This window comes from Oryctolagus cuniculus, chromosome 19, assembly GCF_964237555.1.
Source record: "Oryctolagus cuniculus chromosome 19, mOryCun1.1, whole genome shotgun sequence".
NCBI classification, from domain to species: domain Eukaryota; kingdom Metazoa; phylum Chordata; class Mammalia; order Lagomorpha; family Leporidae; genus Oryctolagus; species Oryctolagus cuniculus.
This window is the reverse complement of record NC_091450.1, coordinates 27,569,034-27,584,503: the sequence shown is the minus strand read 5'-3', so window position 1 is coordinate 27,584,503 and position 15,470 is coordinate 27,569,034. Positions and strand designations below refer to the sequence as shown.

General features: G+C 60.5%; 1 protein-coding gene across 1 annotated transcript; it reads right to left on the bottom strand.

Moving 5' to 3' along the window:
- Positions 1 to 253: 253 nt before the first annotated feature.
- TMEM114 (transmembrane protein 114) lies at positions 254 to 14,656 on the bottom strand. Its single transcript, XM_070063783.1, has 4 exons — positions 14,297 to 14,656; positions 13,954 to 14,034; positions 3,013 to 3,150; positions 254 to 1,622 (listed from the first exon to the last, which is right to left on the bottom strand). The coding sequence occupies exons 1-4, from the start codon at positions 14,514 to 14,516 to the stop codon at positions 1,390 to 1,392; spliced, it is 672 nt and encodes a 223-aa protein (XP_069919884.1). The 5' UTR covers positions 14,517 to 14,656; the 3' UTR covers positions 254 to 1,389.
- Positions 14,657 to 15,470: the final 814 nt, after the last annotated feature.

The window sequence follows — 15,470 nt, the reverse complement described above, 5'->3', positions numbered from 1 at the left end:
GAAGAGGCGTGGTCTCACAGATCTCCCCCCACAGCGGCAGTGCTAGGCCCCGCCCCACCCACAGTTGGCTTAGCCCGGTGGACACCAGCCCACCCAGACCCCTGCGACTATGCCCTCCCCTGCCCCTCAGCCAAGGGTGTGCGGTCCTTTCTCTAAGCCGCTAACAGCGCCAGCACAGCTCACACGGGGACAGGGAGCTGGCTGCAGGTGCAGGGCCTCGGGCCCACCACGACGGCCGAACCACAGCTGCGTTTTCCTTTTGTTTATTTGACGAGCAGAGAGCTAGAGACACAGAAAGCTCCCGAGAGCTGAGGCTGGGCCTGGCACTCCATCTGGGTTTCCCGCACGGGTGGCAGGGACCCAAGTCCCCTCCAGGGCGTGCCTTCCCAGGGAGCTGGAATCCGCAGCCAACCCAGAGAGGAGACCCGGCTCGGAGGCGCGAGATGCAGATGGTTCTGCTGTGACCTGGTCCCGTGACAGCTCGCCAAGCCCTGGTTGTCCCCTTGCCCGGCTCTGCGCGGCGCCCGCTCTGCACAGTTCAGGACCTGGGGCGTGTGGCCGTGAAGTCCCCCACGAGCACCTGCTGGGGCTGGAGCCGGCTCTGCCCTGTGTGCCTTCTACTGGTGCAGGCACACGCCTGCCCCAGAGACCTCAGGGTCGCTGGCTCGGGCGGGGTCGTGGGCACTGTTCTTAACCCTGCAGGTGATGCCAGGAGCAGCCGCCTTGTGACCCGCTGGCCCGGGGGCCCGGGGCGCCCGCTTCCGTGCGCTTTCCCCACACACTTGAGCCTCCATGGTCTGGGATTCTGCATCCGAGAATGGCAGTCGGTCCCCCACGGGGGTGCTGAGAGTGACCTGAGCCCGCGTCCGCTTGGGGCCGGTGTTTCTGGCGACTGCTGGGAGGGGCCCCTCATTGTCGCCCTCCCGTGCAGGCGTCCGCTGTGATCCTGACCACCTGAGAGGCTTTCCTTTTCCCTCTGAGGTCCAGGGCCCTGGCTGAGCTCAGCAGGGAATTCTCCCCTCGTGGGGCTGGGAGGCCGGGGTCTCCGCTGGCCTCCTGGTGGGGCTCACTAGAGGGAGCCAGGAGCGTGCAGGGCGCACCGTGCACCTGCGCCCGACTTGGCCAGCCTCTCTGAGCATCCTCAATGAGTTCTTTAGAGCGAAGTGAAGCTGAGCCCAGGGCAGGGGTGAGGGGGCTAAGCCAGAGCTGCCACTGGACACAGTCCCCGGTGTGGCTGACCGCTTGCTGCTGCATCCTTCGGGCCCTGGTCCAGGCCACATGGACGCACAGGGGTGCGGCAGGCACTGCACGGGGTGGCGCGGAGACCACGGCCCAGCCCCCTACCCCGGGCCCAGCCTCGCCCACGGCAGCCACGGTGGGCGCCCAGGCTCACACGGCCTGGTCCTGCCTCTGCCTCAGGCTGAGCACGCGGGCCGCGGCCAGGAAGGCGGCCCCGGTGAGCAGCTCGGCGATGAAGCTGACCCAGCCCAGGGCCAGGGACCAGCCGAAGCGGATGTCCACCTGCTGCAGCAGTGCCTTCTCCTCCAGGAGACACAGCGCCTCCCGGAAGGCGGCCGCCGAGTACGCGATGTACACGCTGATGCCGGCGAGCGTCACGGCGGCTGCAGGGGGGCAGGCGCGTGGAAGCGGGCCCTCCTCTTCCTCCACACCTCCGGTCCTCCCCTCCTCTTCCTCCTCCTCCCCTCTCCCCCTCCTCTTCCTCCTCCTCCCCTCCTCTTCCTCCTCCTCCCCTCTCCCCCTCCTCTTCCTCCACACCTCCGGTCCTCCCCTCCTCTCCTCCACACCTCTGCTCCTTCCCTCCTCTTCCTCCTCCTCCCCTCTCCCCCTCCTCTTCCTCCACACCTCCGGTCCTCCCCTCCTCTTCCTCCTCCTCCCCTCTCCCCCTCCTCTTCCTCCTCCTCCCCTCTCCCCCTCCTCTTCCTCCTCCTCCCCTCTCCCCCTCCTCTTCCTCCTCCTCCCCTCTCCCCCTCCTCTTCCTCCTCCTCCCCTCTCCCCCTCCTCTTCCTCCACACCTCCGGTCCTCCCCTCCTCTTCCTCCACACCTCCGGTCCTCCCCTCCTCTTCCTCCTCCTCCCCTCTCCCCCTCCTCTTCCACCTCCTCCCCTCCTCCTCTTCCTCCTCCTCCCCTCTCCCCCTCCTCTTCCTCCTCCACACCTCTGCTCCTCCCCTCCTCTTCCTCCTCACCTCTGCTCCTCCCCTCCTCTCCTCCACACCTCCGGTCCTCCCCTCCTCTTCCTCCTCCTCCCCTCCTCTTCCTCCACACCTCTGGTCCTCCCCTCCTCTTCCTCCACACCTCTGCTCCTCGCCTCCACTTCCTCCTCCTCCCCCTCCTCTCCTCCACACCTCTGGTCCTCCCCCTCCTCTTCCTCCTCCTCCCCCTCCTCTCCTCCACACCTCTGGTCCTCCCCCTCCTCTTCCTCCTCCTCCCCCTCCTCTCCTCCACACCTCTGGTCCTCCCCCTCCTCTTCCTCCGCCTCCCCTCTCCCCCTCCCCATCCTCTTCATCCTCCTCCTCCCCTCCCCATTCCTACTCTCTCCTCCTCGCTTCCCTCCTCCTCCCCCCTCCCCTCCCCTGTAACTGACATCTGTGACCTTTGCCCAAGGGCTCCCACCCCGCCCCCAGCCTCTGGTGACCACCGTTTGGCTCTGCCCGTGGGTTCCACTCATCTAGTTGAGACCCCACGGCTGGGTGAGGCCCGTGCAGTGCCTGCGTGCTAATGGGCTGAAGTCACGTCTGTCGGAAGTGACAGGGAGTGGCAGGGAGTGGCAGTAGCCCTAACCCTGGAAGCTTTCGTGGCTGGGGCAGAGGGGGGCGGACGGCTCCACAGCTCCTGGAAGGCACCCCCTGCCCCAGGGACCCTGGGCCGGAAGCCGCTGGTCTCAACAGCGATACCGCAGACAGGCAAACTGAGCCCAGGAGACCATGGGGACCCCCCCCCATACAGGATCACTCAGCGGCCACTGCCCAGCCCCTGGCAGGCTCGGGACCTACCTCCAAAGAGAAAGAGAGTCCCGGTGAGCAGGAGCAGGAGGCCAGCTCGGAGGAGGAAGCCCAGGGAGCCCGTCATGCCCCCGAAGACCATCAGGATGAGGCTGAGTGGCAGCAGGATCACGAAGGTCCCGTGCATGGCTGGGAGACGGAGAGAAGCGCAGCTGAGGTGAGCGGCCCCGTGCATTCGACGGGCAAACACACGGAGCGCCCACACGCTGCGGGGAGCCAGCGGGCCCTGCTGTTCCCGCTGCAGTGGCGAGGAGGGCTCTTCACCCCATAAAGGCTCCGTGCTCCAGAAACATCATCGCCGCGAAGCCCAGGAGGCACGGCTGACACCACGGATGTGGCGTGGAGTCCTCATAGACGCACGAGAGGGAACGAGGATAGAGGTCCCGTGAAGACTCCCAGCTCGTGAGGCAGATCCAGGGAGCTCTCGGGACGGGGCAGCACCCCCTGCCCCACCCCACATCCCGGCTCCCCTTGGGGCCAGCCTCCCCCACCATGCCCCCTGGTGGCCATCTGGGACCAGGCCACACAACATCCCAAGGATGTTGTACTCGGCTTCCCTGTGGGAGCGGGCAACACTGGTAGGTAGGAGGTCAGGGCAGGGAGGCCAGCAAAGGAACCAGGTCACCCACGCCCTGCCCTGCCCTGCCCCCACCCCTCACCGCCCCAGGGCATCCCCAGTGTCCCCAGTGTTTGGAACAAACTCGGAGCCGTAGGATCTTTAGTGTGGGGCCAGCACTGTGGCGCAGTGGGTAAAGCCGCCACCTGTGACGCCAGCATCCCATATGGGCGCTGCTCCACTTCTGATCCAGCTCCCAGCTACTGCACCTGAGAAAGCAGCAGAAGATGGCCCAAGTTCTTGGGCCCCTGCATCCACATGGGAGACCCAGAAGAAGCTCCTGGCTCCTGGCTTAAGTCTGGCTCAGCTCTGCCTGTTGTGGCCACACGAGGCTGGCGACTGGATCTTCGTCGTGGGCAGCAGCATGCCAGCCCACAGCCATAGTGGACACGTGGCCAATGTTAAGAGAATGAAATCCACCTCTGGGCTGCACACTGGCTGCCTGCAGCCGGTCAGGACAGCCTGGGCTCTCACGAGAGAGCGCCAGTCAGCAGATCACGCCCCTAACTGATAACCATTGACAACAGGGTGACTGTGCCTGGCTCTGTCTCCACGGCCAGGGGAGCTGAAGGAATCGGAGGAACCCCGCCGGGTGCTCAGTGTGGTGGTTTGGGGGCTGCGTTTGCTGATGTCTGGACAGCAGCCCACATCTCTTGAAAGAATACGCTGTGGCCACCAGGGGGCGCTGCCTGCCAGCTTTTTGGATGAGAGGCGGGAGCAGGGCTCCGGACCAAATGCGGGGCTTAGAGATAAGAGGGCATGGGAGGCAGAGTGGGAGACAGAGGGAGATTTCTCCAGCTGCTGATTGATTCCCCAAATGCCCGCGGCAGCCGGGCCACAGCCAGGAGCCAGGGACTCCTTCTGGGTCTCCCACGTTAGTGCAGGGGCCCAAGCACTTGGGCCATCTGCCACTGCCTCCCGGGGTATGCATTAACAGAAGGCTGAAATCAGAAGTGGCACTGTGGGGCCAGCGCTGTGGGCTAGTGAGTTAAGCTGCCGTCTACAGTGCTGGCATACCATATGAGCACTGGTTCAAGTCCCAGCTGCTCCATTTCCGATCCAGCACCCTGCTGATGGCCTGGGAAAGCGGCAGAAGATGGCCTAAGTACTTGGGCCCCTGTATCCACATGGGAGCCCCAGAAAAACTCGGGGATCTTGGCTTCGGCAGCCTAGCCCGACCATTGCTGCTATTTGGGGAGTGAACCAGCGGAGGGAAGACCTCTCTCTGAATCTCTCCCTCTCTCTGTAACTCTGACTTTCAAATAAGTAAGTAAATCTTTAGGGAAAAAAAAAAAAAAAGCGGTATCAGAACTCAAACCAGGCCCCCAGATATGGCATGGAGGCCTCCCTAGCAGTGACCTGACCTGCCCAGCCACAACCCCCACCCCCTCACCCCTTCTTCAAGTGAGGCGCCCATTTGTAATCTGCTGGTTTCTTTGCAGCACTGTCCCCATAAACCTTCCGTCAAGCGTCAGTGACGTCGCCGTCCTTACACCCAAGGCTGCACCAGCAACTCGATGTTGGTTCCGGCTTTTGTTCTGGCAGAATTCAGAATGCTCTGATGAGGATCTTTCCCAATTAGGCCCCGCCCAGTCGCCTTACAACAAAGTAGTTGATGCAAAATTTAAAAAAAAAAAAAAAGTCCTGAAATGCACGCATAGCTTTTCACGCGTGTTTTCCGTGCACCTTTCGGGGGCTCCCTGCCTGCGTCACGACGGCCGAGCAGCACAGGGCCGCGGCCTGGAGCAGCTCTGACAAACCACAGCGCCCCCCACCCCCCACGGTGTGGGTGCGGTTTGTGCGTCCCACGGAGGGTCAGGAAATCTGAAGCTTAGTCCCCTACGGCACTTACAGGCGGGGCCTTGGCCAGCACTGGGGTTGGATGCTGGTGGGTATGCGAGAAGGGGAGAGAGAAGAGGACGTGGCACGCGCCTCACCAGGCCACGCTCCGCGCAGCCTCGCGACTCAGCCTGGCTCCTCCACGGCCCTGAGCGTGGTGTTGAGTGCTTGGACGAAGACGACAGCGGTTCTGAGTCTGACCTCGCTGTGACCCAGTGTTCCGCCTTCTCCCCCGCCAAGTGCCGCTCCCTCGCGTGTCAAGGACACAAGGCAGAGCTCCGGCCTGAGCTGCCCGGCGTGCAGCCATTGCGGGGGGCTGAGACCATGGCCTGCCTTGCTCCTCCCTCCTCCCCCTCGGGCAGGGGAGTCCCACAGCCGCCGTGAGAACCCTGCCCCGCGGGGCGTCCACCTGCGCGGTGCTGCCTGCGGACTGCAGCCCAGGAGTGAAGTCGTTCTCCCCCAGAGCTCAGTGAGGGCCCGAGCGCGTTCCCCGTTCCCCGGGCACCCCACCCAGCTTCACACGCATGAGCAGTCACACACACGAGCAGTCACACGCACGAGCAGTCACACGCGAGCAGTCACACACGCGAGCAGTCACACACGCGAGCAGTCACACACGCGAGCAGTCACGCACGCGAGCAGTCACACACACGAGCAGTCACACACGAGCAGTCACACATGAGCAGTCACACACGAACAGTCACACACGTGAGCAGTCACACACGCGAGCAGTCACGCACGCGAGCAGTCACACACACGAGCAGTCACACACGCGAGCAGTCACACACACGAGCAGTCACACATGAGCAGTCACACGCACGAGCAGTCACACACACAAGCAGTCACACACGAGCAGTCACACGCACGAGCAGTCACACACACGAGCAGTCACACACACGAGCAGTCACACACGAGCAGTCACACACATGAGCAGTCACACACGAGCAGTCACACACACGAGCAGTCACACACACGAGCAGTCACACGCGAGCAGTCACACACACGAGCAGTCACACACATGTGCAGTCACACATGAGCAGTCACACGTATGAGCAGTCACACACGAGCAGTCACACACATGTGCAGTCACACACGAGCAGTCACACGCATGAGCAGTCACACGCACGAGCAGTCACACACAAGCAGTCACACACGAGCAGGAACAGGCTGCCGTGGTAGAGTTGGAGGGCTGCTCTCCTGCTGAAGTTTGGTTTGGCTTTGTGTGTGTGTACTGTGTGGATATGTGTGTAGGCATGTGTACTGTGTGTGGCTGTGTGTACTGTGTATGTGTGTGTACTTATGTGTACTGTGTGTGTGGATGTGTGTGTACATATGTGTACTGTGTGTGTTTGTGTGTACATACGTGTACTGTGTGTGTTCTGTGTGTGGACGTGTGTGTATACGTGTGTGTGGATGTGAGTAGATGTGTGTATGTATACTGTGTGTGCATGTGTATTGTGTATGTTTGTGTCTCTATACTGTGCATTTGTGTATGTGTGAGGGTGTGTGAATGTGTTGCATATATGTATATGTGGATGTGTGTGATTGCAAGTGTGTGTACATGTGTGGAAGGTGTGTGTGTGTGTGTACATCTGGGGGTATACGTGCATGTATGTGTGTGCATGTATGTGCCTATATGTGAGTACATATGGGGTATATGTGTATGTGTGTACATATGGGGATGTGTGTATGTGCATACATGTGTGTATATGTATGTGTGTACATATGGGGGTATATGTGCATGCATGTGTGTATGTATGTGTGTACACATGGGGTATATGTGCATGCATGTGTATGTGTGTACATATGGGGGTATATGTGCATGTATGTGTATGCGTTTATGTGCATATGTGTGTACATATGTGGTATGTGTGTATGTGTGTACATATGGGATGTATGTGTGTGCATGTATGTGTATGCGTGTACATGTATGTGTGCACATATGGGGCATGTGTGCATGTATGTGTATGTGTGTACATGTGGGGTATATGTGCGTGTATGTATGTGCATATATGTGTGCACATATGGGGTATATGTGTATGTGTGTATGTATGGGGATATGTGTGTGCATGTATGTGTGCATGTATATGTATGTGTGTACATATGGGGTATATGTGCATGCATGTATGTGTGTGTATGTATGTGTGTACATACAGGGTACATGTGCATGCATGTATATGTGTGTATGTGGGTGTGTGCAAGTATGCGTATGTGGGTGTGTGCATGTATGTGTATGTATATGTATGTGTGTACATATGGGGTATATGTGCATGCATGTATATGTGTGTATGTATATGTGTACATACGGGGTACATGTGCATGCATGTATATGTGTGTATGTGGGTGTGTGCATGTATGCGTATGTGGGTGTGTGCATGTATGTGTATGTATGTATATGTATGTGTGTACATATGGGGTATGTGTGTATGCATGTGGGGGGGTGTGTGCATGTATGTGTGTGTGGGTGGGTGTGTGCGCATAGGTGTGTGTGCTTTCACATGCACCTTGTTCTTGTTTGGGGTTTTGGTCCTGGGACGTGGCTGTTGGTTCCCAGTTCTGCATGGAGATGCCCCATCTGCCCTCATCTCTGAATGGGCCTGGGGGATCTGAGATGCCCCACTTCGGGCTGTGGATGGGGTAAAGCAATCAATTCCGGAGGCTGGGATATGGGCAGGGGGATGGAGTTGCAGAGACGAGGGGCGTGCACGTTCCAAAGGCCGCCTCATGCAGGCCCTGGTCTGGGGCCTGTGGGCTGTGTGGCCTCGGACACGCCGCGTGGCCTCTCTGGATCTCATCAGTAGCGTACGAGGGGCCCTTGGCAAACGTCACACAGGCGTCGCGGCAGGGACAGGTTTGTTACGGGGCAGAGCTGCCTGGGATGGGACCCTGCCTCGTTGGAACTTAGACGCGAGAAAGGAAGTTCTGGGGGGCCCGAGCTGTCGTGCTGACGGGTGGAAGGGCTGCCCCGGGACACTCGGGCGGGCCTGTGTGAGAGGTCCTGTGCCCAGTGCAAGTGGTGCCGGGCCGGACCTGAGTCAGCGTCTGAGCCTCAGTGTCCCCGCCTGGAAGCTGGGCGTGGCCCGGCGCAGGCAGGGCCGCAGAGGAAACATGCATGGTGCCAGGAGTGGGGGTCGGGGCAGAGCGCGGGGGGCGGGGGGCTTGCTCTCCCGCTGCCGGGGGGAGCATTCATCTCCCAGAGCCGCCGAAACGGTGGCGCGAGACGGTGGGCGCTGTGGAGCCACAAATCGAACCACTCTGCATCCACAGTGCCTGGTTCAAGTCCTGCTCACTCTGCTTCCGATCCGGCTTCCCGCTGACGCACCTGGGAGGCAGCAGGTGAAGGCCCAAGTACGCGGGTCCCTGCGCCCCCCGTGGGAGGCCCGGGCGGGGCTCCGGTCCTGGCTTCCGCACCACCTTGGCTGTTGTGGCCACTTGAGGAGCGAACCAGTGGGTGGAAGAAGCTAGTCTCCCTCCCTCCCTCCCTCCCTCTCTCTCTGCCTTTCAAGTAGATAGTAAGTAAGCCCTTTGACAGCAGCACGGACTTAGTCTCTCGCAGTCCGCGCGGAGGCCCAACAGGTCCTGCATGGTCTGACATCTTCAGGGACCCCTCCTCAGCCCCCACTGTCGGACGCCGCCTGACGTCCCTGGGCGTGCACAGGCCCCGCTCCGAGCGCCACCTCCGGCTTCCGGTGGCCGCCTCCTCTCTCTTCCTTCCTGCTTCTCCCCTTCTTGCAGGGACACTGTCACAGGGTTCAGGGCCCTCCCGGTAAATCCAAGACGCCTCTTCTCGGGACCCTCCCGTACCCCTGCAGAGCAGCTTCTTCCAGACAAGGTCACACTCGCGGCTCGGGGAGCTTAGGGCGAGGCCACGCTGTTCCGGACATCACACCAGTGCACTACTGTGTCTTGGATGGCATACAGTAGGAGCTCAATAGATGCTAGCTATGAAGATCCTAGAGCATTAATAATAATAGAACAATGCTGACGGCCACTGTTGCGTCAGAGCAAAGTGTGTGCCCAAGGACGAGAGACATTCCTGCTGTAAAGATGCTGTCTTCCAAAGCCGCACAGGAGAGAGGCGCTCCCAGGAGCTGTGTCTGCACCTGCTCCATTCACACGGCTGCTCGCCACGAGGCCGCCGCGGTGTGGGGAGGCCAGGCAGCCCCGGGCTGGGCGTGCAGCGACAGCTCTGCCCCCAGACGCAGCAGAGACGTAGAGCAGAGCTCTGCCCAGGGACCTCGCAGGCCCTGGCGCAGGAGACAGGGCTAGGAACCCTTCACCCACAGGCAGAAATGCCACCGCCGCATCTGTCTTTATTTATTTATTTATTTATTTATTTGAAAGTCAGAGTTACACAGAGAAAGAAGGAGAAGCAGAGAGAGAGAGAGAGAGAGAGAGAGGTCTTCCATCCGTTGGTTCACTCCCCAATTGGCCACAACGGCCAGAGCTGCGCCGATCTGAAGCCAGGAGCCAGGAGCTTCTTCCAGGTCTCCCACGCAGGTTCAGGGGCCCAAGTCTTGGCCATCTTCTGCTGCTTTCAGCGATGTGTCGCTGAGGCCCGGGGAAGGCTCAGAGGTATGCAGGCTGCTGAGGCCTGGTAAGGAAGCTGACTTTTTTGGTTTCTCTGAATATCTGTCCTTGACAACGAGGCCGCATCTTAGACACTGTCCCCTCTCCAGGACGCCCTCTTGGGACACGGGACAGGCTGGACTTGGAACCAGATCCCGACTGCTCCGACCAAGCTGATGACATCATCTCAGAAGCCTGCCACTCCTACCGTGGGCTGTGACCTCGCAGAGCTGTGCGGAGCACTCATGGCGGCAAACTTTCTCCTCGTCCTCAAGTAACTTGGGCTCCACCAGCTAAGAGTTTTTAATTTCCATTTCACAGATGGGGAAGTTGAGGCACAGGGTACTTAAAGTTCGTTACTATGTCAATCCGTTTGTCGTTACCATAACAAAATATTTAGGGGCCGGCGCTGTGGCACAGTGGGTTAGCACCCTGGCCTGAAGCACTGTCATCCCATATGGACACTGGTTCAAGACCCGGCTGCTCTACTTCCAATCCAGCTCTCTGCTGTGGCCTTTTTTGGGAAATCAATAGAAGATGGCCCAAGTCCTTGGGCCCCTGCACCCACGTGAGAGATCCGGAGGAAGCTCCTGGCTCCTGGGTTCAGATCGGCGCAGCTCTGGCCGTTGTGGCCAATTGGGGAATGAACCAGCGGATGGAAGACCTCTCTCTCTCTCTCCCTCTCCTCTCTCTGTGTAACTCTGACTTTCAAATAAATAAATAAATCTTTAAAAAAATATTTAAAGCCAGGTCATGTCATGAAGCAAATAGGTTCATTTAGCTCAGAGTTTTGGAGGCAGAAAGTCCCAGACTGGACAGCCTCATTGGTTCAGCCTCTGGTGAGGGCCCGATGGCAAATGGCATCATGGTGACCGCATTGCAGGAGGGAGAGATGACGTCACCAGACAGGAAATGACATCATGCGGCAGCGTGGCAGGAGGGAGAGATGACATCATCAGCCAGGAACCTGAGAGTAGGTCAGGATTGAGGCTCAGCCTTTAACCACTCGATCCTGTGAGAACTAACTTCAGGCCCATGAGATCTACCTTAATCCCTCCCAGGAAAAGTGCTCCCCGTAACTGAGGACCTCACCACCCTGAGCTCCCAGCACGGGAGCCCCCGGGGGCAAACAACATCTGGAACCTGGCAGCTGCCCAAGCCCGGGCAGCCGGGAAGCATCCGAGCTGGAACAGGACCACCGAGGAGGCTGGCAAAGGAGCTGCAGGGTTGCAGGCGAGGGGCGCTTGGCCCCCTGAGGGGTGCAGGGCTCCACTGAGACCTGGAAGCAAGATGAGGAGGCCTTGGCCGGGCTCACGGTTGGGAGCGGGTATTCCTGAAGCGGGGACAACTCACAGATCAGCTCTGCAGCTAGGAGGGGGACAGTCACACTCACCCCATGAGGTCCCTGAAGAAAAGCCCAGCCGCCGGGGCTGACAGCAGCAGGTGGCAGCGCCCCTCCCAGAAAAGCTACAGCAAGACCCCCTTGTCCCCCTCCAGGGATGGCCTGTGCACACCCCCCAGCCCTTTCTCCATACATTGATCTCTCTTCTGTGCGCGCACGTATCTCCCTGATTCTGCACTGTGCGCCTGGCCACACTTGAGCAATATCTGAATCACAATGTGTTTGACTATCCACGGCATCTCCCAGCCACAGTGGGCAGGACTCGGTCTCCACAGCACGTGGAATGGAGATGCACCCCACAATGCTGTCATGTACCCCAGAGAAGGCAGAGGTCAGGCTGGGATCACAGCTGGCGCCACCCATAGTGCTCTGGCCCATCCTTTCTCCCAGCTATTTGCTATTTAAGACTTTAAAGCGGAAGCACACAGACCAATCTCGGGCCGGCCCTCCATCAGTGGGCACCCAGGCCTTGTCTCGCTTCTCACTGTTTCAAACCCGCATAGTGAATCTTTTCAACCTCACTGGGTAGACACTAAGAAATGCAATTACTCTGAATATGATTTTTTTCTGTTGAAAATAAAGCCTTGACCCCTAGCAGACACCCCAGAGAGGCCACCTGAAGCCCTCGTGCTCAGGGGAGCTGAATTCCACAGGTGCATGTCCCTGCCTGCCCCTGTCTGCAGCACAGCTGTCCATAAGCCACACTGAGCGCCCCCTCCCACGCCCGGCAGCCCCTCAGGCTAGCACATGTGTCCCCAATGCTTCCCTGGCCCCTCCCACTCCCACCCTGGCCAGTTGCACCAGGCACCATGAAGGAGTGGCTGCCCCTGCCCAGCCAGAAAGACGGAGACCCGACCTTGTGACGTCCCGCTGACCCCATGGGCAGCCAAGCCAGGCCTCCGGCCCTCGCTCCGGCACCTGTCACTGATATGCTCTGCGGGGCAAGGCTTTTGCCGCCTCCAGGTCTGGTGTCCAGTCTGACCGCCCTCGCGGGCACTTAGCAGCTGAGAAAGCCCAGGCTGTGCCAACGGGAAGCACTTTGTGCAGCACCTCCCAGAAACACCAGCCTTCCGGAGGTTTCCGGCAGCAAACTGGACTCATGACCTACTGCCCGTCAGACTTCTAGATGGTGGGAATTCGGCAGTAGCATGACAGACATGGACCCTGCCCTCGTGGAGTTCATAATCTAATGAGACAGTCAGATTTTAACACCCCCCTACACACACACACACACACACACACACCACCAAGAGTCACACAAGCTGCACCATGAACAGGAACTGGCCAAGGCAGGTTGCCCAGATGGGCCAGCATGTGCAAAGTCCCGTGCTTGGAGGAAGCCTGGCCCAGGGCCAGCATAGCTAGGGAGGAAAGCACAGAGGAGAATGGGCTGGCAGGGGGCTCTGCCTAGCCCTGTGGATCTGCCTTCTGTCTGAGCCCCAGCCCCGCACCCCAGCAGCTCCACCCACAGCCGACCCCAGCTGATCTCAGACCCCCACCACAGCACTGGGCCTCGGATTCTTCACGGAAAGCAAGAATGGTGAAAATGGAGACAACAGGGGCCGGCGCTGTGACACAGCAGGTGAAGCCACCACCCGCTGCACCGGATTCCCAATCAGAGCCCTGGGTCGAGTCCCAGCTGCTCTCCTTCTGCGCCAGCTCCCTGCTCGTGTGTCTGGGAAGGCCGTGGAAGATGGCCCACAGGCCTGAGGCCCTGCCACCCAGGTTGCACACCCGGATGGAGCTCTGGGCTCCTGGCTTCAGCCTGGCACAGCCCCAACAGGTAGAAGATGTCTTTACCTCTCTGTCTCTCCCTCTCTCTGTCACTCTGCCTTTCAAATAAATAAAAATCTATCTTTTCTATAAAATTGAGACAGTAACCTCAGAGGCTGTCCTTGGAATCAAATGAAGGCATAGATGAAATGCACCAGCTCCCTGTCTGGCCTTCATGTCCCCTTCCCCGAAGGACCGTTCAGCCAGTTTGCATTCTTGCGTTTGGCCGTCATCCTCACTGAGCTCCAGAGACCAGTGCTGGGCACCAAGGAACCAGCGTGGGAATTGTGGGCGGGGCTGCCGCTCACCTCCAATCCCCGGCCTTGAACTTCCCAACACATGTTTAGTGCATCTCTACTTCCACCCAGCACTGCTCTAGGCACGGATACTACAGATAATGCTGACATGCAGTCGAATGGGGCAAGACCTCAGCGTCCCACTCCCCACATGGGTTGGGTGCCTGCCCGCTACCCACCCACCCTGCCTCTGCTCTCTGCAAAGTAAGTGGACGGTGGGCGCCTCCAGAGCAGCACGGAGCTGGTAACCAGAGAGCCATCAGTCCACGCTGGTTGAGTGAATCCTGACCCACACATCCCTACAGGTGCAGCAAGAGAGGCCTGGGCCCTGACTTAACACCGCCGCTTTCCCCAGCCAGGCCCTCCACACCGCGGATCCCTGCTAAGCAGACGGGCCAGCCCAGGGCTCCCTTGGTCCTGACCCTGCCCGGACTCACTGAGAAGCTGTCGGCTCGAGTCGCTGACGGTCACGTTCTCCTGCCAGAAGGGGTTCATCAGCGGCGTGCACGGGCTCTGGACTGGACAGGAGGGAGGAGCGCTGGGCACGGAGGTCGCCTGGGGCTCTGACTGCCAGCTCCCGACTCACTCGAACCCCACCTGGCGTCCCTCAGCAGGGCTCTCACAGCCCCAGCCCCTGCCCAACATGCCCCCTCCCCGCTGGACACCGCATCTGGGGCGTGGGGTTTCACGGAGCATCGCGCGCCCGGCAACAGGTCCCAAGCGGTCAGGGCAGCTGGCAGGTGGGGTTAGCGGCCGCACCGTCCCCCGGGGGGCACTCACCCCGGCAGGTCCGCCAGAGTCCGGAGTGCGAGCTCAGAGGCTCGGGCCGGCTGTGGTTGGCGGCGCCCGGCGCGTCCTGCGCGCCCGCCCCGCTGCGCTCCAGCCGCTCCGTGTCAATGATGTACCAGAAGTCGGTGCCGATGGCGGCGGCCAGCAGCACAAAGCTGAGCGCCCCACTCAGCGCCGCCGCGGCGGCCAGCGCGCCCAGGTGCACCCTCATCGCCGGGCCCAGGACCCCGAGCCGCCGGTCGGTGCGGCCAAAGCGCTCACTGGCTACACCTGCCCGCGCCCCCAGCCCGCCGCGGCGAGCCCCAGCTCCACCCCGCAGCCTCCCAGCTCCGAGCTGGACACCCCCAAACCCTCCCCTGCTCGACCCCGGCCCCGCCCTTACACCCTCACCTGCACCCCCAGACCGCGCCACGGGCCCGGCGCCACCTCCACATGCAGACCCCACCTCCGCCCTCCGACCCACGCACCCCCGGATGGAGTCCCACTCAGCCCCACCAAGCCTAGCCCAAGGCCCTCGCGCCCCAAACCTCGCACTTCTTCCCCGGCCCCCCCACTCCTTCCGTTCCTGCCGCACTCTCCCTAGCCCCGCAGCCGCACCCCACTCTGTCGGTCCCCCCTTTCCTCCCAGCCCTCCGGTTCCACCCCCGCCCCAGGCCGCCGCCTCTGACCCCCGCTCTTCCAGCCCCGTACTCGGGAAACTGCCCTCGCCCGTCCCGCGCCTCCCTCCCGGGGCTCTGAGCGCCGCGCTGCCGGGACCAGTGGCGCCCCGCCGGCTGGCAGGCTGGGGTGCGTGGGCAGAAGGCTGGCCTTGACCACCTGCTGGAGTGAGAAGGCGGGGCCAGCGGGCTTCAGTAGCCCAGGGTTTGCCGAGGATCCACGGGAGCCCCGCCCTCCGGCGCCGGTGACCCTGCCTCCAAATCCACCTTCAAGAGATTTTTCCAGGCTCCCTACAGAGGGAAAAGACAGATCCGCGTTTTTAATAAAAATGCCTAAAATCAAAGAGGTGGACCAGGTTCTCTAAGTCAGTCATCTATCACCTAAGTGTGCATTGTCACGGTCGCCATCCACTACCGTCAACATCACCACCACCATCCACTACCATCACCACCATCACCATCACCACCATCACCATCATCATCCACAACCATCACCACCATCATCCACT

Excerpts from the sequence above, each read along its gene's own strand:
- TMEM114 (XM_070063783.1), bottom strand. The coding sequence starts at position 14,516 with ATGAGGGTGCACCTGGGCGCGCTGGCCGCCGCGGCGGCGCTGAGTGGG. Across the intron at positions 3,151-13,953 it reads CTCGAGCCGACAGCTTCTCA|CCATGCACGGGACCTTCGTG; the intron begins GTGAGTCCGGGC and ends TCCGTCTCCCAG. Across the intron at positions 1,623-3,012 it reads GACTCTCTTTCTCTTTGGAG|CCGCCGTGACGCTCGCCGGC; the intron begins GTAGGTCCCGAG and ends GCCCCCCTGCAG.